This window comes from Diabrotica virgifera, chromosome 7 (assembly GCF_917563875.1).
Source record: "Diabrotica virgifera virgifera chromosome 7, PGI_DIABVI_V3a".
Lineage (NCBI taxonomy): Eukaryota > Metazoa > Arthropoda > Insecta > Coleoptera > Chrysomelidae > Diabrotica > Diabrotica virgifera.
The window spans coordinates 183,923,052-183,946,679 of record NC_065449.1 but is presented as its reverse complement, the minus strand read 5'-3'; the positions used below and the strand labels follow the sequence as shown (position 1 = coordinate 183,946,679).

Below are 23,628 nucleotides of genomic sequence, written 5' to 3'. Positions count from 1 at the left end.
ACGGAATTGGTTGTTTAATTAAAATGTTTTAAAGATAATAAATACCATTTTTAATTTTTCAATATTGTGATACTCATTTTTGTTTTAGGATTTGAATCCAAACCCCATAAATATGGAGAAGACGAAGAGACCTTTGCGCTTCAACGAGCTGAAACAGGTGACGCCAGGATCAACCGTGAGCAACAGGCGAAAGTTGTAGATCAAACTAAACAACCAAAAACCTTCAGTGCTGCTCCCAGACAAAAGTACAACAACAACAATAACAATGACAGAGAAATTTTCAAGAGTTCTAGTAGTTCTAATTTCTATAACAATAGAAATAATGGTAAGGAAAGAGACGAAGATTATGACGATAATGTAAATATTAACCAGAATCAAGACTATGAACAGAAGCGTAAGGTTGTAAGAAACAAATCTAGAAGACCTGTCCAAAACAGAAACGAACAAAATGAAAACAGCCAAAACGGTAACAGAAACAACGAATACAATAGAAACCAGAACAATGGGTACAATAGAAATCAGAACAATGAATATAACAGAAGCAATCAAAATGATAACAGCAGAAAGGAAAACAGAAACAATGAATACAACAACAGAAACAATGAATATAATAGGAACCAAAATAATAATTATAATAGAAATCAGAACAACGACAATAATAGAAATCAAAACAATGACTATAACAGAAACCAAAATAATGACTATAATAGAAACCAAAATAATGATTTCAACAGAAATCAGAACAATGATTACAACAGAAACCAAAATACTGATTATAATAAAAATCAAAATACGGATTATAATAGAAACCAGAACACTGACTACAATAAAAACCAAAATAATAATACTTACAACAATGATTACAGTAAAAACAACCAATCTGCTCAAACAAGACGCCCAGTAACCAAATTTACAGGTTTTGTAAACAACTTCGCCGGTAGTTATGAACCAACAACCTCCAGACCAACTTCAACTACTTTAAACTCCGAGCAATACACTACAGCCATCAACAATTACAAATCTAGAAATGGACAGAGACGTCCACAAACAAGCGAATACACTGATAGTCCTGTTTACACAATAAGCACTCCAGCTCCATTCAGGCAACAACAATACAACCCTCCACCTAGCAGAAGTTCCAACAATGCACAGTATACTTCGGCTGCTCCTAAACAAAGCACCAACTACGATGACAACTACGATATTCCCAAAGTAAAATCAACTGTTGCTCAAGATTATAATACTCAATACGACATACCAAAAGTTAAACCAGCAAGTAGTACCGGAACACAATACAACACTCAAAAGACTACCGTAAGCCAATACGAAACTACGAAAACCAAGCAGACGTTCAAATCACCAGGATCTGAGAGGACCGAAAACTACCCAAGTAACAATCCTAAATATACAAGCAATTTTGAGAAGAAACCCACCACTCCATTCAAGCAAAACGAAAACTACCCTACAACTTTAAACCCTAAGCCATTCAGCGTTTCCAACAACAACAACAACAACAACAACAACAACAACAACAATTTCCCTACGACGTTTGCACCAAGAACCAACGCCGCATATAGTCAGATTGCTCAACAAACTTCTAACTACAACCAGAACAGACAAAATACACAGAACAGTCCAAGTTCATTCAACAGCACGCCAAGAAGTACACCTTTTACCCAGTATACACCAACTGTACCCAAGCTCAGCTCAACAACTCCTGTCAGCAGGTAAGTCGACAATCATTTTAAATTTTTGTTTTGTTTTGTATACGAAGACTAAAATTTAAAAACGTCATAAACCAATATTATGAAGTTTATAAAAAATTGTATAAAATTTAGCATACACTTTTCAATTTTACTCTTTAAAAACAACCGATAATTCAAGTATATTGTTTTGAATTTGTTTTAAGACTTGAAACTATAGTATTATTATTATGTACATATGTTATAGTCAAAGCCTGAATTTCAGGCACTCCTAGGTTTGACTAGGCAATCCTCAGGTCTGACTGAATGACGGTCTTAGTCAAAGCCCGAAATAAATTAGAGTTTCAGCCTTTGAATAGACTAGTCAAACTTAGTGACTAAGTCAAACCTAGGAGAGACTACGTTAGTCAGGCAAAGGGCGAAATTTAATTTTATGAAATCGGGGTTTGACTAGTCAAACCCCGATTACCTATTAAAATGTAATTTGTTAGATTAGCTTTAATAGAACGTAATTTTTTAATTGTAATGTTTATTATTTTCATATTGTCGTAATTCAATTTAAAAAAATAGTGTTTATTCTCTCATGTTGAGGCATTATGGCATTTACTGTTGCATAATACTTTAGACCTTTTACACTTACATGGTTTTGAAGAGCACTTCTTATTGCTTTGGTATTTTATAAATCCTTGTCCTCCAAATTTAGAATCTTTTGTATTAATTTCTCTTAGAGACAGCTTAATGTCTGGAACATCTTCGAAATTAGGAAAATTCTCTTTGCATTCTCTTATTTGATTTCTTGAAAAAAGTGTGTTTATTGTTCCGTATTTCGTACCAACTCTATAAAAACCGTCAATTATTGTTTTATTATGTATGGTACCCAAAATATTTCTAGGATCTCTTTGGCACGCGTTCGAGCATGCGTTGTGCACAGACAGAAAATATTAAAATAAATAAAGGAAATGCGATTGAAGGTCTTCATGCCCAGGCTAATGCTATGAAACAATTAAGCGAAAAAAAAATGTCCTCCCATTTCAATCGGAAAAACTGTAACAATACCTATCGCAAGCTTTGATAGAGCCAAAGAGGATGCTCGAAATATTTTGAGTAGCATACAAGATAAAACAATTGACGGTTTATTTAGAGTTGGTACGAAATACGGAACAATAAACACACTTTTCTCAAGAAATCAAATAAAAGAATGCAAGGAGAAATTTCCTAATTTCGAATATTTTCTAGACGTTAAGCTGTCTTTGCCTCTAAGAGAAATTAGTAAAAAAGATTCTAAATTTGGAGGACAAGAATTTATAAAATGGTACAGCAATAAGAAATGCTCTTTCAAATTACGTAAGTTAAAAAGGTCTAACGTATTGTGCAACCCTAAATGCCATAATGCCTCAACATCTGAGAATAAACACTATTTTTTTATTTTAATTACGACAATATAAAAATAATAAACATTAAAATTAAAAAATGACGTTTTATTAAACATAATCTAAGAAATTACGACATTTTAATAGCTGATCGGGGTATGACTAGTCAAAGTTCATAAAATTAAATTTCGACCTTTGTCTGACTAACGTACTCTCTCCTAGGTTTGACTAGTCAAAGGCAAAACTGTAATTTATTTCGGGCTTTGACTAAGACAGTCAGTCAGACCTGAGGATTGCCAAGTCAAACCTAGGAGTGCCTGAAATTCGGGCTTTGACTATAATACATAATACAATATTTATACTACAACGGTAGTTTTTCTTCTTACATATAAGGTATTTTAGCTTTAGCATTTTTCTAAAGTAAATATTTTTTAATTCTATGTATCTCTTTTTGTTTTGGACAGTCCCTTTTTTGTATCTAAAACTAATTTGGAACAATTATTAGCAAGTAAAAAGGCTGTTCACAATCCGAAATATGTTTTATCGTATCAGAAAAATGGGACTACAGATATCCCGTCCTACAATCTAGTTTTCATTTATATGTGACTAGTAATAATACAAAATAATATAAACATGAAAGCATGTTTTTCTCTCTTATGTTTTTTTTGGTATATTTACCTTACCTATTGTTTTTCCGTTTTCACTTTTATTATTTGGTTTTTATTCTCCGTTTTAATCACTGTATCTATTGTTTCTTTATTATTTCCCCCAGGTTTACTTTCAAGTAAGATTTTTTCTTTATTTAACTTACTTTATTGTTAGACAGAATCTTCACTATCAATATAATTTGAATCATTATAATATTGTCGTTGTTAGCTAATGCTCTTAATGTGCATACTGGCATCTTAAGAACAACGGCACAGGCACTGTGTTTTTTAACACCTAAATATGCGTTCCCTATCTGGATCTAGTCTAGTAAAATAAAATTACACTACATGTAAATCAAAATGTAAATTCGTACAGGTTGAAACAAATTTTATATCAAAGTTTAGGTGGGTACAAAAGATATTTTCAAAAAAGTATCCAAATCATACAAGGGGATCATTGTTTAAATAATTAAAAAGGGATCATTTTTTGCAAAAAAAATACTTTTTTAACTGCTGAAGTCATTCAATTACTAATGAAGGTCAATAGGATTGTTTTCTGCAAAGTTGAAGGGTAAATATTTCACATAAAACTTGCCAAATTAAATTTGACCCCCTATTTATTTAAATAATTATACATAAAACCAGTGGCGGCTCGTGACTACTAAGAGAGGCGGTGCACAAATAGATAAATTTACCATAGGTAAATTTACCCTTAACACAACTTAATATGTAAATTTACCGTACTGGATGAAAAAGGATTTTTTTTTTCGTTTTTTGACACAGTATCTTGAAAATTGATATTTATGTATAATTAGATGATCGCATGGATAAAGAATTATGAAAATAAGGCAAGGCATAATATTTATTTTTTCGTAAATATGCACTAAATCAATGATACCATGTCTTGCCCATGTAGAATCGCTCCCAAACAAAACACACACGAAACAGAAAAATGCATTTTTTTATCACATCCACAAATCCGGCAATTTTTTGAATATATATGTATTTAAAATTCTTACACAGCCTTTAAAATTTGAAAAGCTAGATGAAATTTCAAATCAATGCTAAAAAGTTATAGATAAGCAAAAACCATTCTAACACACATTCTAACACTAGCAAAGTCACATTCTAAAACACACTCGAGCCAAAGTTTGTCTGGCTCGGAATCTCATAAACCCCGGCGTCCGTTGTAAGCTGGCCGCGTCTACCTTTTCCTACGCTTTTGAAGTCAAATCTCGAGCCATACGGAATGGTGCTCGGACAGAATAACTCACAGGAATTATTTGTTTTGTCGTAGATATTAAATTACATAATGATAAATAATGTATGTAGATAATGCATTGATATTGAAAAAAGCATAGTAAAAATAAAATTATTTTTATTGTTCAATGTGTTTTCCTGTAAGTATATTTTTCAGAGCCAGTGTCATGGCTCGGTGGCCCCTTAGGACCAGCCGCCACTGCATAAAACTTTAAAAACCCATTTGCAAAAAATTATTTTTAGCGTTTTAAATAAGCACTATAAAGTATCTTATTTTACAGGAGAAGTTGCGCTATGTTATCAGTATTAATAAAAAAAAATTGGTCCAAAAATATTTAATATCTTTTAAGATATTGAATTTGTTTATAAAATGTTACTCTACTTTCAATTGCAAAAACGCGGTTATTTCCAAAGAAATATTCACCTGTATTAAATCTTATTATTTTTATTTTTATGTATATTTTCGATAAATGTATTGATAAATTCAAATTTCAATTAAACTTCTCCCTAAAATGGCATTTGAAAATTATTCAAATTTATTTATAATTTGTTTTTTTAATAACGTCGCAGGGATTAAATATTTTGAAATGCCGTTTGGATAATTTTGTTCCTGGGAATTTGTCACTAATTAACAATTTTTTTTGTTTTTTTTCCTCTTCTTTTTTTTCTTGGAGTTATATTACTACGGGCCCTTTTAGGCTTAAGTTTCATTAATAATGTCGAATCTCTAAGTTGTAGATTCTAGACCTATAGTATATTAAGTATGGAGAACGGTAAGGGTTTTATACCGATCGAAGACAATTGTTTGGAGGAGGAGCGGAGCGACGACTCCAATTATTGTCTGAGATCGGTTACCCTTAACGTTCGACATGCTTATAACGTTTTTTGCACGATTGATACCATTATAAATTATAAAATTAAACATTTTCATCATATTGACTAGTTTCATTCATTTTATCAAGTTAGATACTTTGGTTGTTAGGTAGTAACTAGGGTGCATAACAACAATGGAAAATTGAGTTTTTCTTTAGTTGTCAATAATTTTAAGTACAATTTTGATTATTATAAATTAAAATATGAGCGAAAGTGAATTTGAATAAATTGAACGGGATTGGGAAGAAGAGTGTTCCGCAATTATTCCCGAAAAATCCAAAATCCGTTATCAAAATACCTACCAAAGTTTTAAAAAATGGTGCGAAGGCAAGAATTTAAGAATCGAAGAAAAGACTCTATTGGCATATTTCGTTCAAAGGCATATGCAGTTGAAAGCTCCTGGAAGCCTCTGGGCAGAATATTCAATGATTAAATCCACCGTTTTTCTTTATGATGGCATTGATATTTCCAAGTTTTCAACTTTGATCGCGTATTTGAAGAGAAAAAATGTTGGATACTACTAATGTATGCGATTCTGCAGGAGTTTCTGTTAGAAGTGAAACCACAGCCCAAACAAGTGGGATTTCATTAAATAATTTAACAAATTGTACCATAAGTTTCAATATTAATAAATAATTCGTTAGTTTTCTTTATTCTTTCAAAAAATAAATTAAAATTAGGAGATTTTTTAACTCGACGGTAAGTGAATTACTTACCGTCGAGTTGGAGTACTTACCGTCGAGTTGGAGTACTTACCGTCGAGTTGGATTACTTACCGTCGAGTTGCTAGTAAATGTCACTTAGGTACTGACATAAAATCTGTCACGGTAAACAGTCAAAAATGATCAATCGTGCAAAAAAAATATTAAAGTTGGTCTAACATCACTTAAATAAAATGTGGCTACTTACTGAGTTACAGGATGTTTTATTTAAAAATTTTAAAATTATTTTTCCAAGTACTTTCAAACTATTTGACGTATCCTTATCATACTTGGCAGAAAGTGTGGGTACTATACAGTCTACTAAATTATGATAAATAAAAGTTTCTATCTACTACCAGAGGCGTACGACAAATGATAGTTAATGGTTTACCCTTCCCAAATTCTACGCCACTGAGGGAATTAATATTTTAGCGAAATTTTTCGAGTCTCCAATATTTTCTATGTAAATAATGTGCTCCTTACTGGTAAAGATTAAGTCATTAGTTTTCGAGATATTGGACGTTAAAAATGAAACGGAATAGTTATTTTGATTCATTCATTCATTCATTTTAAACTTCCAATATCTCGCAAACTGATGACTTTATCGATACCAATAAAGTTATTTACATACAAAGTATTGGAGAATCGAAAAATTTCGCTAAACTAGTAATTCACTCAGTGGCGTAGAATTTGGGAAGGGTCAATCATTCACTATCCCCTGTCGTACGCCTCTGGCACTAGCTAGAAACATTTATTAATTACAATTTAGTAGGGTGTATAATAGCCACACTTTCTGCCAAGTATGATAAGGATACGTCAAATAATTTTAAAGTAACAATAATTTTTAAAGTTTTAAATAAAAATCAGTAACTCAGTAAGTAGCCACATTTTATTAAAGAGATTTTAGTTAAATCTTAATATTTTTGGGTCTAGAATCTACAACTCAGAGATTCGACATTCTTAATGCAATTTAATGCTAAAAGGGCCCGTAGTAATATAACTCCAAGAAAAAAAAAAAGAAGAAAAAACGACAAAAAAATTTTGTTATTTAGTAAAAAATTCCCAGCAACCCAATTATCGAAACGGCATTTCAAAATACTTAATCGGCGCGACGTTATTAAAAAAACAAATTACATATAAACACATTTGAATAATTTTCAAATGCCATTTTAGGGGGGAGTTTAATTGAAATTTGAATTTATCAATACATTTATCTATCGAAAACATACATAAAAATAAAAATAATGAGATCTTATTCAGGTGAATATCTCTTTGGCAACAACCGCGTTTTTGTAATTGAAAATATAGTAACATTTAATAAACAAATTCAATATCTCAAAAAATATTAAATATGTTTCGAATAATTTTTTTTGCTTAATACTGGTAACATAGCGCAACTTTGTCTGTAAAATAAGACATTTTATAGTGCTTACTCAAAACGCTAAAAATAATTTTTTGAAAATTTGTTTTTAAAGTTTTATATACAACTATTTAAATAAATAGGGGGTCAAATTTAATTTAGTAAGTCTTATGTGAAAAATTTACCCTTCCACTTTGCAGAAAAAAATCCCGTAAACCTTCATTAATAAGTGAATTTCCTCAGCAGTTAAAAAAGTATTTTTTTGCAAAAATGACCCCTTTTTAATTATTTAAACAATGATCCCCTTGTATGATTTGGATACTTTCTCGAAAATATCTTTTGTACCTACCTAAACTTTGATATAAAATTTGTTTCAACCTGTACGAATTTACATTTTGAGTTTTTTTTTATTTTATTAGGCATTACCATATCAAACAAGTGGATACTACGCTAAATGAGATGTGCAGAATAGTAATGGGATGCATAAAACCGATGCCAGTCTCAAATCTATATAATGCAGCCAGTATTGCAGATCCATTAACACGCTGAAATGTATACAGTATACAGCCCTACAAAAAGCTCGAAAACCACAAAAACTTCTTCAAAAAAACATGGAAAACTATGAATAAGTAAGACCGGAGCTCGCTCCAGTAAAATCAGGGAAAAACATGTAAAATGGACAAAGGTGATGTAAACTGTCACTGTGGGGAAATATTAAATATAAATCATCTTCTTATATCTTTTCTATATAAATACAGAAACTGTCCTCATCGGTATACCCTCGAAGATTTGGGGCGCCAACAAAAATGGAACCGATGAAACTCCATACTGTGTCTAAATTATATGAACGAGATGCCGTACACGATAATAATCAGACACGGCGCCATAATCAGACATAACCAAATAAGGGATCATCCATAAACTACGTCGTTGAAAGGGAAGTGGGGGACTTTGCTTATTTCGACGCTATACCACAGAAGGGAGGAGGCCATGAGTGCACATCCAACTTCGTTTGATATATTTAAATTTGTCGCTATTGTCTCTATAAATATAATTTTTTTTAATTGTAAAAATACCGCAATGCCGCAAAATTGCGATGTACCGACATAAGGGCAATTTTAAATGACGCTTTACGACAGTAGGAGGGATGGTCTTAAAAACTTCAAAATTTTTACGACGTAGTTTATGGATGTTCCCTAAGATGGACAGAACATGTAGTAAGAGCAGAGGAGAACAGCGTGTTAAAAACAGTTAGTCCAGTCGGGTTAGACGAATAACAGGCCTAACCTTGCATTAGGAGCTGCCCCAAATTTTATTTTTTTAATCTTTAGGGGGGATCAATAGTAGTGTAAATTTAAAATCTCCGAAAATCTGAATATCTCCGCCATTTTCAACTTTTCGACAAAAAGTATAACAACCAAAATTGATGAAAATGTAATTTTCTATCATTTCTATTTTTACAATTTTTTCGTGCCATCGATATTTTCCGAGTTATAGCGGAAAATAATGACAGTTATATATAAATAGAGCATAATTATTGAATTATCTTGTTTATTGTTAGTTTTATGACAAAAATGTTCCTATACAAAAATAGAGAGAATTGAATTCTACACAATTTTAGTTTCTTTCATTTTTTTGCTAAAGTTAATATTTAAGGTAGTATGTATGCGATAATGGCGCGAGCGTAAGACCTGATTGATTTTGTAGCAATTATTTTTGTTCAATATCTACGCCATTTTCAACTTAACTTGTTCCAAATATGATTTCCTACAATTTCTTTTTAACAATTTTTTTCATGCGGTTGATATTTTCCGAGTTAGTGGGAAAATAGTAAAAAGTGGTGGGGGAGCATAATTACTGAATTTAATCTTTTTTTTTGAGCTGCCCCAAATTTTATAATTATATCCTTTAGGGGAGATCAATAGTAGTGTAAATATAAAATCTCGACTGAATTCCGCGGTTGCATTAGCCGCCATATTGATTTTAAAGGAGAACTGTTGTTGCTTAATATCTCCGCCATTTTAGACTTTTCGACAAAAACGGTAGGAACTTAAATTGTTGGAATCGCAATTTCCTACAATTTCTTTTCCATAATTTTTTTATGCGATCAATATTCTCCGAGTTAAGGAGGAAAATAGTGGAAGCGGAGGGGAAGCATAATTATTGAATTGTCTCATTTATTATTAATTTTACGACATAATTGTACAGAAACAAAAATAAAGAGAATTATATTTTATACAATTTTTGAATCTTCCGATGAAACACCAACCAAACTAAGTACATCAAAGACATAAATAATAACTTAAGCATTAAGTTTACTTAATTTTATTAACTAGCGGGTTTTATTAGTTGAATTTGTCTGTCGATTACTAAGTTTCATGTCAACTAACATATTTTAATATTTCAACATTTTTTTTTTAATTTTGGACCCCGTTGGGGGGAGTTTTTCCATCCCCCCTCTTAGACCCGCCACTGGTTCTCTCTAAAAATTGTAGTAAATCGTAATTGCAACAATTTCTGTCCTTACACTTTTTGTTGAAAAGTTGAAAATGGGGCAGATATTGAAAAAAAAAACAATTGCTTTAAAATCAGTCGGGTCTTATGCTCGCGCCTTTACCGCATACGTACTACCTTAAATATTGATTTCATCAAAAAAATGAAAGAAATCAAAATTGTACAAAATTTTATTCTCTTCATTTTTGTATAGGTTAAAATTTGTTAAAATTTGTAAAAGTAATAATAAACGAGATAATTCAATAAATCCATAATTATGCTTTAACTGTCACTGTTTTTTCCCCATAACTCGGAAAATATGGACCACACGCAAAAAATTATAATAAACAAAATTATACAAAATCGCATTTTCAACAATTTCAGTTTCTATATTTTTTGTCGAAAAGTTGAAAATGGCGGAGATATTGAGCAAAAACGGTTCTCGTTTAAAATCAAGATGGCGGCTAACGCAACGGTCAAATTTAGTCGAGATTTTAAATTTATACTACTATTGACCCCCCTAAAGATTAGAAAAATAAAATTTGGGGCAGCTCCTAATGCAAGGTCAAATGGTATCCCGACTGGGCTAAGTGTGTTTTGAGAGACTTGATTGTAGACGATCACCAGGTTATTCCAGGAAAAGGTAGAAGGATAACGTCGAAGCCGAATTGTCTAAAATTGTGAAAAGGATATAAAAAAATAATGATATGATAAAAATCGACCTTTTTCGGGATTTATGTCCAAAATCTCCCATTCTCCAAAAAATTAATTTTTTCCGTAATTTTGTGCCTTTATGTATGAACTGTTCCTGAAAATAATCAATATTGTAAAATATTATCTGCAAGTAAAACTAGATAAGGAGTTATGTTAAATAATAAATAAAGTACCAATTGGTAAATTTTAGTCTTTTATCAAAATATCCTTATAATATAATAAATTACCTAAACTATATTTCACAAAGCACTACATTATTAAAATCACTGTAGGTCCCAATTTAAATTAGCCAGATCTTCAGATGATTTACTTGATATAAAAGTACTAAGGTAAGATTTACCTCAAATAAATCACGTGGTGTCTTGCTTACGTCACCTTACTTAAATTAAAACATAACACTTCTATTGGCTTTCACATTTTTTTTTCAGCATCCTAAATCGGTAAAACATATATGTATAACTAAAATATTTAAGAATTTACAGACTAATCATTGGTTAGAGTGATAGTAATTACCTAAAACACTATCAATGCACTCAAGATATTATAGCACTGATGAATTTGAATGTTGTCCAACCCTGTCCTTCATGGATTAAACCTTCTACCAATAGTCTTTTTATTTCATAACCTAAGAGAAAAAGAAACCAAGAAAGCACATAAAATCGGGAACTTCAACACAGAAGATTGCAATTTGTACTCATCACTCTTTACATCTCTAACTAAACCCACCCAGGACGTACGGCGATCTAACTAAAAACTTCTACTGCTCAGCCAATAGAGCAATATCAAAATACACAAACACTAAAATTAAACACCACATTTAAAGACCACGGTGGGATAAAACATGTCAGGAAACAGCCTGATATTGAAAGTCAACTTATATCAAGTATAAGCAACACCCTACATTACGTAACGGAACATAAAAAAGATGGACGCATTAGCGAGGAAAACTTACGAAAAAAAAAAGAAAAACTGGAGGGAGTATTCTGAAAGTCTAAATCAGAATACTTTTATTGAGGAGGTATGGAGAAAAGTAAATTGCTTCAAAAATCAAAAACAATCGACGAATTAATTTTTTCAAACGAACCATGGATAACACACAGATTTACAACAAATTTTCACGAGATTGGGTTCCAAATGATATTACCAATTCTATGTATAGTTAATATTTCTAGAGCCTTTACTCAGAACATCGGTTTTACCTATGGGAACTAAGCAGCGTCCTCAAACAAAATAAATAATACTGCTCCTGGTATTCTATGATCTCTAATCTGACAAATGATATACCTATTTAAAACTTACAAAGTATTTTGAAAAATTTAGTCAATCTGTATTAGTTCTTTATAAGAATATTAAAATATTTTTCCGTCGACCGTCCATTTATGATCAATATTAACACCCTCAAAATCATTGATTAATGACCCCTATTACTGAATGATTTTCTATTAATGAACGATTTCATTATTGGCAACACAATATACATTGATTGCATTAATTAATTAAACGATCTGTGATTGGCAGTGACCTGTGGTGTAGGCAACCAAACATATACCTATTTATATTCCCACTAAAAAATTTAAAATCAAGTAGCCGCTGTTAGTACTATCTGTCATTGTATGTCATTATTTACTTTATTGTTTAAAATTCTGTGTATTTGAAAAATCAAAAGATGGATATTGATGAAGAGTTTAATTTTTTATTTTTTATAAAAATAACAAATGTTCCACACATCCAGTTGGAATAAATACGTTTTCCAAAATTCCTTTTGTTATTGCTAAATTTTTGAAATTAGAGCACCCGCATCTCTACACTGGGCATTGTTTTAGACGTTCCTCTGCCTCAATACTGTGTGACAGTGGTGCAGACTTTTCAGCTATTAAAAGACTAGGTGGCTCAAAATCGACTGCTGTAGCAGAAGGTTATATAGATAATTCCATGCAGAATAAACTTGAGACGGCTGAAAAACTCTTGGGACAAAATACCAGTAAACCTTGTCAAAGTACTTCCTTCAGCACCACCGCTTCTTCTTTTATCACAGAATTTACAGAGGTCCAAGAAGACTTAAATATAAATTTGTCAAAATGCTATACAGCAGATAATTATTTATCAATACCTTCCTTTAATTTCAGTAATTGTACTATTTCGAATATTAATGTTTACAATAATAAAACTACCACTAAGGAAAATTAAACTTTGAATAAAGTTAATGAAAGCTGAAAAATTTGTTGTTTATCGTTAAGTAAATAAACATTTAAACTAAGATATCTTTATTTCTGAAACGTACGGTCGACAGAAAAGTTTTGTAACGAACTCGTGAATTAAAATGGCGATTAACAATCTCGAACATTAACGCGCTCGCCCCGCTCACGCGTTAAAATATCTCAATTATTAATCGCCCCTTTAATGCAGTTGTTAGTTAAATAACTAATAATATCTCTGAATGTGAAAACTTTTAGTACACTTGAGAAGGAGTAACGACGACTGCATTTGGGTTTTTCTAACAGCATTTACCACCTCATTTAATTCTACTAACTGCACATTTTCGCTCTTATCACTGCGTAATATTAATTTACTAAAATATGTTTTTTCACAGACAATCCATGTCAAAGACAAGGAAATGTCCTACTGAGTATCCTATTAAATATTACTTACTCCGTGGCGTTACAACCCTTCGTGGGGTTTAGTCGTCTCGACAACATGCCTCCATTCCTCTCTGTCTTAAAAAATCTTTATCCAATTCTCCACGCCCGCCCATAGCTTTATGAGTAGATAGGCTATGTACGTCCTGGCGCACCCCCTAAGAACGCACCCCTTAAATCGCAACCCCCGGTCGTAAATGCCAGACGGCTTAACGTAGGATGACGTGTGACGTATCGTTGGAATCTGTTAGCGTGTCTCTGATGACGTCTCTACGTCTCTGGTACATTCTGTGTTCGTCTGTGCTTTCTGTTAGCGTGTCTCTGATGGCGTCTGTACGTCTCTGCTACCCTCTGTTACCCTCTGCTACCCTCTGTTACCCTCTGCTACCGTCTGTTAGCCTCTGCTACCCTCTGTTAGCGTGTCTCTGATGACGTCTGTATGTCTCTGTGGTCGTCTGTGCCTTCTGTTAGCGTGTCTCTGATGACGTCTGTATGTCTCTGTGGTCATCTGTGCCTTCTGTTAGCGTGTCTCTGATGACGTCTGTACGTCTCTGTGGTCGTATGTCACGTTCTGCGTCGAATGTCAGCGCTTTGTCACGTCCTGTGCTACGTTACACATAAATGTCACGTCATACGCCAAATGTCACGTTCTGTTAGGCACTATACGGAGAAGAAGAATAATTGACAAACGAAAAGAAGAAGAAGAAGTGACAGTTGGCTTCTTTGTCGCCACCGCTTTCATTTGACACCCCATACGTCAAAATCGGACCAATAGCAACGAAGATATGCTGTAATGCCGTTTTGGCAATGCCGCCATCTTTATTTTTATCTCAACGTATTCGCTACCCCCCTCCCCTTTCCAACGAGCTCTCTTACGCCACGATCGGAGCAATAGAAACGAATATATGACGTAATGCCGTTTTGGCAATACCGCCATCTTTGTTTTTATCTCACCGTATTCTTTATCCCCTCCCCGTTCCAACGAGTGCTATTACGCCATGAGCGGATCAATAGAAACGAAGATATGACGTAATTCCCTTTTGGCATACTCTGATGCGCACGCGACATACTGCGTTCACCCCATTTTTCATCCTCTTTCCAACGATACGTCACACGTCATCCTACGTTAAGCCGTTTGGCATTTACGACCGGGGGTTGCGATTTAAGGGGTGCGTTCTTAGGGGGTGCGCCAGGACGTACATAGCCTATCTACTTTTATGGTCTTCTGATATATTATTGGCCACCGGAGTCGAAAGTGTCCACACGGTTTTCTTCCAGTTATGACTTCTTTCCATACCAGCCTACATTATGGCCTTCTGAACTTTATTTTATTATGTTAGTAACTGGATATGTGGAAATAGTTTGTTGTTCTTCGAGTTTTTTGTTAATTCGTATCCTATAATTATGGTCTTGCTGCTTTATCAAGCACATGATCAAGGATCTTCCTTAAGATTTTTCTTTCCCAAACAAGTCTCTCTTCGTTTACCTTTGTTATCCTCCACGTTGCGCTACCATATACAGTCGAACCCGCATATTAGAATACCGGTTATAGGAATATCCCGGTTTAAGGGATAAAATTGTGAGGTCCCGAAACGTGGCTACTAGCTACCAATGATCGGTTACTAGAATATCCCTGTTATAGGAATATTTTTGCTTGTCACGAAGGCTATTCCAATAAGCGGGTTCGACTGTACATCACTATGGGTTGTATGATTGTTTTATATAGTTGTATCTTTGTGTGTTTTATTAGTTGTTTTGATTTTATAACGTATCGCAGGGCATACAGACATCTGATGCAGTTATCGGATTATATCCTATTGTTTATTTCTTTTGATCCGTTATTGTCTTCAGTTATTGTTGTTCCAAGATATTTACTAAATTCTTATTTCTCTTTTATATTTTAGATCGAGCCGCTTTGACGAGACCCAGTACGACGATGGATCATACAGCTCGAAGTACGACTACGATGGCGACAGACGAGATGACGAGTTCCTTAAAACTGCTCACAGTCAAAACATAGCAGCCAGCAGAAACGAGTTACAAAGAACAAGCAACAACAAACAACAGACAACTCAATCAGCCTCGCAACCTTCAAGAACCACTTACGATGTTCCTAAAACCTATCCATCCACCCCTAAGGATGTTCCAAGAATTAATCCATCCACTTCCCAAGTCACTAAAGATACTCCCAGAACATATCCATCAACTGCATTAACTAAAGATGTTCCGAGAACGTACCAGTCATCACAAGTTACTAAGGATGTTCCAAGAACTTATCCATCAACACCCCAAGTAACGAAGGACGTCCCAAGAACTTATCCGTCAACACCCCAAGTAACGAAGGACTCCCAAAGAACTTACCCTTCAACTCCCCAAGCAACAAAAGATGTTTCTAGAACTTTCCCGTCCTCTTCACAAGCGACAAAGGGTTCATCCCAAACCTTTGCTCCCACTTCGCAAGCTACTGAGTCACCTAAGACCAGTTCTCAACCTGTAAACAAAAGACCTGCACCTCGTAAGAAGGACTACGACTATGCTTATTACGACACAGGAGTAGCGAGTGAGCCTGACTACGAAATTGATACAGAGATTAAAAAATCAACGGTGAAGAATTAATTGATTAAACTGATTAAATATTTTTGTTGTTAATCTATACTGATGGTACTTTCATGAAACTTTGTTATTACAAAACTATTTATTAAAAACTTAATTGTACATAATATATATTGGATGATTAGATATGAAAGAAATAACGTAGCCGCCAAATTACTACTTAAAAAGGAAATTAAAATACATTTTGTGGCGTTTTCGTATAAACATAAGAGGATTGTTCAATTCAAACTCATCTTTGATCCAGAAACAAATTATTGGCAAATATATCTATAATTAGCGCTATGTATATTTAAGGCTCCATTGTCTCACCAACCGACCCATAACCTGTTTAAAGAATTCTTGTGGCTGTAGATCGAAGAATTCTTATAAGACATTTTGTAATTCTTCGTATATTCGAAAACGACGATCTTTTAACGCCATTTTTGGTGGTCCAGAGGTATGAAAATCATAGAGCGATAAATAGGAACTTTAAGGTGGATGCTCTAATATTTTCCGTTTCGCATCGTCGTGCAGAAGAATGACATCACATGAGAGCTTTCTGGACGTGTACGTGATAAACCTTGTTTAAAGTTTTCTTATAAAAGGTTTCGCTGGTATACACTCTATGTTTTCTAGCTTTACTTTATGAGCAAGGGTCTTTCATGATCGGAAAAAAAAATGTTAACATGGACTTTCCCGGAGAACTTTGTATGACTACACACTGATTATATTTGGATGGATTGTTAACAAAAAACGCTATTTTTAAATCACAATACTTAAAATCGCAGTCAAATAAAACTGACAGGAACTGATCAGCTTGATATTTACAAACATATCCCTAACATTTTTTTAAAAAGTCAGTTGAGTGTTGAGTGATTACATCTGTTTCCAAGGCTAACCTGACCAAATATGTCATAATATTATCAACGTAATTCAACCATATGAATCCAGAGCTAAGAAAATAAATTCCATCAATTGAATGTGTTATGAGTTCGGTTCAAACAAAAACTTGGATTTCAATTTCAGTGTTTTATAAATGCTAGAATATTCCACAGGGTGATGCGAACTTTGAGAAAAAAACGCAGTTTGATTGGTACACCCGGTATACAATGAAAATTTACCCGGTTAGCAACAATATTATTACAGTGGTATTGCTAAAGAATCAGGCTATAACATGTTCAAAAAATCACTTAAATCGGCCAACAGGTTTAGGAAACATGAGACAACAAAAATAACCAAATTTTTAAGTGGGCCGATTTATAGGCACGTAAGTTTATATCACAAAATAATAATTATTGTCTGAAATTCACCTATTCAGTTTTCTTCAATTTATTTAAAGGCATGTAAAATAAATTTATGATACTTTTTTTGCTGTTACCTACATTCAAGGATTTTGTAGCAGCAGTTGTTCTAGTATGTTGTTCCAGCCGTTATTCAATTTGGTACATTACGTCAGCGAATTTCGTCTTCCTCCTCTATATTTTTGCCTTCGTAAGGATGTAGTGGAGGCATGTATTTTTTTTCTATTTATGTCCAGCTATCTCTCTGCTGCACGTGTTGTTTTGCTTCAGAGAATGAGTAACCAGTTACCAGATTCTTATGGATCTTTTGTCGCAACCTTGCCTTCAACTCCCATTCGTTCCATGCCTCCTCTTTATCTAGTTATGTCAAGTACAGTTGAGTCCCTGAATATTTACCAGTGCATCATCATTTAAAGCATACGAAATAAGTTGATGCTAAGTCGGAAATTGAAATTTACTAAACGCAACAGCAAGTGACAGTAAGTGACTTGCTGTTGCGTTTAGTAAATTTCAATTTCCGACTTATCATCAACTTATTTCGTATGCTTTAAATGATGACGCACGGGTAAAAGATTCAGGGACTCACTGTATCTTAGTATATTTTGATTGATAGCTTTGGTGCATCGAGATTTTGTGTTAAGTTCTTCTAGTGCCTATTGAAATATGTACCTGCGATGTGCTGTTCATGGTATGCGCAACATTCTAAGGTAAACCCACATTTGTTTGATGGTAAATTGTTCGTAGTCGTTTGAAGTCGTAGGTGTCGATAAGGAATATTATTGCCCAAACAAGGCATAATTTTAGGTGTTTCTGATGTCACTGTATTTTCGTGAGTTTGACTGTTGTTGGTCTGGCCATTGTGATGGCAGTTAGATGGCCTCCACAGTTAGTGATTACAAACACTGTAACTAATTGAAGACACAAGTGCATGAAGGGTCTATGTTACAAATTTTTCAAAACATGTTTTTATGTTAAAAGTAAGTTGTTCGAACCTAAAAATCTTTCAAACAAGCCAAACACGTTTTAAAATTAATATTTTATAAGTTACTAGAGTGTAAAGGATCTATGTACACAGTAATTTTTAAAATGTAAGTGCATAAAGGATCTATGTACACATTTATATATAAAAAATATATAATAAATATTTTTTTAAGTTTTTTTAATAGTGTTAATAAATATATTAGTTTTAGGACTACCTATCCTATAAATTTAGTCTATTTAGATCTTACAGTAAAAAAGTTCTAGTATAAAAACTTTAACTTAATTTTTCTCAATAACTTGCAAATGTCACATAAACCCATCATGCACTTGTGTCTTCAATTATTGTCTGAGCACTTCTTACTCTGCCATGTTTTTCATCGATGATCATTACTGCGGTTTTTTGTATATTTAGTTTCAAACCTTATTCCGTACGTACGCACCCTACTCAGCTTATTCATAAATTGTTCCAGTTCTTCTGATGAAGACGCCAATATAACCTTGTCATCAGCAGGCTTTTGATTTTTCTTGCCGATCTCCATAATTCAATTTGAAATTTTTCGATTTCAAATTTTATTTTCTTGCGTGTATTTACAAAATTGTTTTTTTTTTGTTGTCTGTGAACTTTTTTTCTTTACCATTTACCGATTTACTTAAATCATCACACTTATCTGTGACGTAGTATTTGACTTTTTGACTGGCTATTTGATAAAAGATATTGAATTATGTGAAAATATATAGAGCAAAATAAGGAAAAATATATGGAAGTAAATAAAAATATCGCAATGTAATTAAAATAAAAAGTTTTGTGGAAGTATTAATATTTTCAATTTTTCTTCAACAAGATTTCGTAACGAAGCTAAGGTAAAATATAATTTTACACGTAAACTTTAATCTTGTTAAAGAAAATGTAGTCAACATAGAAGTTGACTTAAGGCAAAGATTAGAAACAAAAACTTGTTCATGTTTCCATATGGCCACATTAATTTGGTTGTGAGAATATTGTAAAAATTTAATTTAACATTCTTTAAATTCTTTAGTGTATATTTGTTATCTTTGCCTCTATGACAATGGAAGAAGTCTGTTTTTTTTTAATATAATACGTTAGAGCCCAATACAACAGTATTTTAATAAAATCGAAGATTAAGATATTATTTCAACATTAATTTAAGATTGTACATATTGTATTTTATTTGTAAGAATAAAATAAGAATAAAATTATTGTTACTTTTATATATTGATTTACATTATTATAAACAATGCGACCAACAATGCGACGACATTAATGAAAAGGCGGAAGAAACTGGAACCAGATGGTTCAAGGCAGTCGAATAAGCAAAACACAAGAGGAGGCCTATGTCCAGAACTGGACCAGAAGCGACTGCTAAAAAATATTAGAACTGCAAGTGATGCGAGCTAAAGTCATACAATAATACTTCAAAGCATGCAATAATCTAAAGCCTGTACAAATAATAAGCAAATTATAGTTTTTATAGTATAGCCACAGTTTAATGCTAAAGAATCAGTTAGTAGTACGTTCTTTAACGGTAAAATATTGCAAAACCTCTAAATTTTAAAGAACCGCTTGGATTGACATGAAATTTGGCACACACATAGCTAATAAGTCGAAGAAAAAAAGTGATATTGTGCCGATGTGTGCTTTTGCCCTGGGGGTGAGTTTCACCCCTTCTCGGGGGTGAAAAAATATATGTCCAAAATAAGTTCGGTATTCGATAAACTGACTAATTCTAAGCAATTTTTGTTCTATAGTGTTTTTTCACCAAGTCAATACTTTTGGAGTTATTTGCGAGTGAATTTGTTCATTTTCAAACAAAATAACCACGTTTTTAGACGGCTTTTCGCAAATAACTTAAAAGCTAAGTACTTTGTCGAAAAAAATATTCTTAATAAAAATATAGTTAATAAAAAAATTTAAAAAAATGGTGCATATACTAAGTCTGTAGACCCAGTAAAAGCGAAGTTGTTGCTAACGAAAAGTAGGTTCTTATTCGTCAAATTCCAAATCGAATATTTCATCAAGAAATAACCAAAACACAGAACACTTTTCGGGGAACACTCATTTCAACTTCCTAAAGTGTTTAAAAAAGGCTTATTTTTGTTTTTAAAAAAATCTTCTAACCATAAAAGTAAGTGAGTTATGCTCAAAATATTTTAGGTACCTTTTATTTTTTGGTAAAAAGAATCCCGAAAAGCACCCCCGAATTAACATATTAAATAAAATTAATCGTAACCGCTTCACAGGTTACTTTCTCACAGGTTACGATCTGTAAGTCTCAGCGGTTCAAAGTGCTTATTTTTGAAAAGGCTGTAGTTAAAATTGCTTGAACGAGTCACTAATCCCGAGTGTATGCAAATTTTGAACAGCCATAGCATAACCGATTTTTGTCTAACAGGAAAACAAAAAGTCCAAAATATTCAGAAAAGCAGAACGTACATTTTATTACTTCTTGAGATTTGTGCTATTACTAATAATTTTTAAGTTATTTTGAAAAAGAGCACTTTTTCAAAATTAAAAATTTTAAAAATTTTATTTTAAAACAATTTTTTTTTCAAAATAAGCACGTTGAATCGGTGGAACTTACAGACCATATAGACACAACATAAATAAAGCAACAGTGAAGCGGTAAGGATTAATTCTATTTTAGTTTTTAATTAGGGGGTGATTTTCTCGATTTTTTTATGCCAAATCAAAACGGACCAAATGTATTTTGAGCGTAACTTGCTCACATTTGAAGCTAGAATATTTTTTTATAAAAATAGGCATAAAGCTTGTTAAACTCTTTAAAAAAGTTATAATGAGTTTTTTCCAAAAAGTGCTTAATTTTTTGGTTATTTCACGTTGAAATATATTTATTTGAAGTTTGGCGAATATGAACCTATTTTTCTTTAGCTATATATAACTATGCTTCTACTAGGTCTGGAGACTTCATGTATACACCATTTTTTTCACTTTTTTACAAGCTATGCTTTTGCTAAAATGGTTTTTTCGATAAAATACTTACGTTTTAAATTATTTGCGAAAAATTGTCTAAAAACGTGTTTGTTTTGCTGAAAAATTAACATATTCACTCGCAAATAACTCGAAAAGTATTGGCTTAGTGAAAAAACTGTATAGAATAAAAGTTGCTTAGAATTAGGCATTTTATTGAATTTCGGACTTATTTTGAACGTATGTTTTTCACCCCCGAGAAGGGGTGAAACTCACCCCCAGGGCAAAAGCACACATCGGCAGGGATGGGCGGTGTCGATAATGTCATGTCGACAATTCGATTGTCGACATGTCGACAATCATGTCGATGTCGAGTGATTTAAAGTTGTTGCCAATGTCGACAATGTCGAGTATGTCGACAATTAGCAAACGATCAGAATGACGTTCCGTGCGCACTAATTTGAAATTTTAGGTTAATCTGGCTGCGCTGACTTATTGAAAAAGTATGCATTAATGTTTCAACAAGTTGCAAAGAGACCAAATAATCTCAAACTTTTGAAACTTTTAACCTCACTATTAACTTGCGATTGTCAAATTCATAGGATATTCCATAATTGTTTGATTGCAGGTTTTTCAAGTGTAAATGAATTTTAAATAGATTCATATAACGTAAAAGCACCGTATACCGTCCGGTCTCCCAATTCCGTCCGACAAAGAAATTGCGCTCTATACCTCAGAGTTTCGTCGCAATCAGACGGCCGAGTAGAATTTTTGATAGGTTATATCCCCACTCATTCTACTTTTAGCACGCAGACATTTTACGTTTACTGTTGTCAGTGCGATTCAGTTCATTGCAAGTGCATGTCTTGTTTTAAGCTATACTGATTCCAAAAAAACATAAAGGTAAGGAATACTTATTTTCCATATTTTATAGATACTACGTTTAACAGTTATGTTTTTACTTATTTATTAGAATCTTTCATATTTATTTATTGTAAATATACATATATTTTTGTAATTTTTTTCGAACAATAGATTTTATTACCGAAATTAAAGTGGACGGAATAGGGTAATGCAGAATATCAAGGGGTTCTTGATACCGTCCTAGCGGACGGTATTAGGGATTAACTCCTTCAGTTTCAAACGCTTTGTAAATATAAGTCTTAGTTAAATAATATAATCCGACATATTTTAACCATAATATATATTTTGCTCCGTTTAAAAACCTAAATACGACCTATTATAGGTACAACTCATTTTAAGAAAATTAGTGTCAACTATTAAGTGAATTCGAAAATTCAATTTAAAATTTAACCCAAGAATGATGCATTTATTACCTATTCTAGATTTAATGTGTAAGTTTGGTTTAGTTTTTATTTGTAAAAAATGTTTATGGTAGTTCTTCCTCTCAGTTTGTATTATCAAGTATGATAAAAATGACTATCTAATTAGTAAAACTCATTTAAAGGAATTGGACGGACACAGGAACCTTCTGTCCTATATCCGTCCATGGTGGACGGACAGAGCTACCTCAAACTCCTGTTACCGACCCCATAAAATAAAAACTAATAAAATATTTTTTTTTTCAGTTTTTTATTATCTGCAACTATGGTATACAAAAAGCGGATGAAGTATCCCCGAGAGAATATCCAAAAAGCTATAGAAGATATTAATTTGAAACGTTTAAGTATTCGACAAGCCTCCAAAATATACAATGTGCCTAAAAGTACTTTGTTAGATACTATGAAAGAAAAGTACAAAACTCCGGGCAATATTGGAGGGCCAACAGTTTTGTCCAGTTCCGAAGAAGACTTGATTATAAAATGGATAATCGAAATGGGTAACGTGGGATTCCCGGTAACAAGATCTCAACTTGTTGATTCTGTTTCAAAACTAATTCAAAATTTGAAACGAAAAACCCCATTTAAAAATTACATACCTGGTAAAAAATGGTACAATGGTTTTCTCGCTCGTCATCCAGAAATTTCAAAACGTGTTCCACAATCACTATCTTCTTGTAGAGCCGCAGTTACGGAACAAAATATAAGAA

At 32.8% G+C, this 23,628-nt stretch overlaps 1 protein-coding gene across 2 annotated transcripts in view; it reads left to right on the top strand.

Annotated features, from left to right (window-relative positions):
* LOC114326823 (probable serine/threonine-protein kinase clkA) overlaps positions 1-19,861 on the top strand; it is a 131,114-nt gene extending 111,253 nt beyond the window's left edge. Inside the window, exons 4-6 of one of the 2 annotated variants that reach the window (XM_028275272.2) lie at positions 89-1,727; positions 11,394-11,450; positions 15,662-19,861. In XM_028275272.2, the coding sequence (XP_028131073.2) occupies positions 89-1,727; positions 11,394-11,450; positions 15,662-16,373 (2,408 nt within the window). In that variant the 3' untranslated portion in view covers positions 16,374-19,861. The remainder of the gene's footprint in view (positions 1-88; positions 1,728-11,393; positions 11,451-15,661) is intronic. The other variant, XM_028275273.2, reaches the window with a different exon arrangement.
* Positions 19,862-23,628: the final 3,767 nt, after the last annotated feature.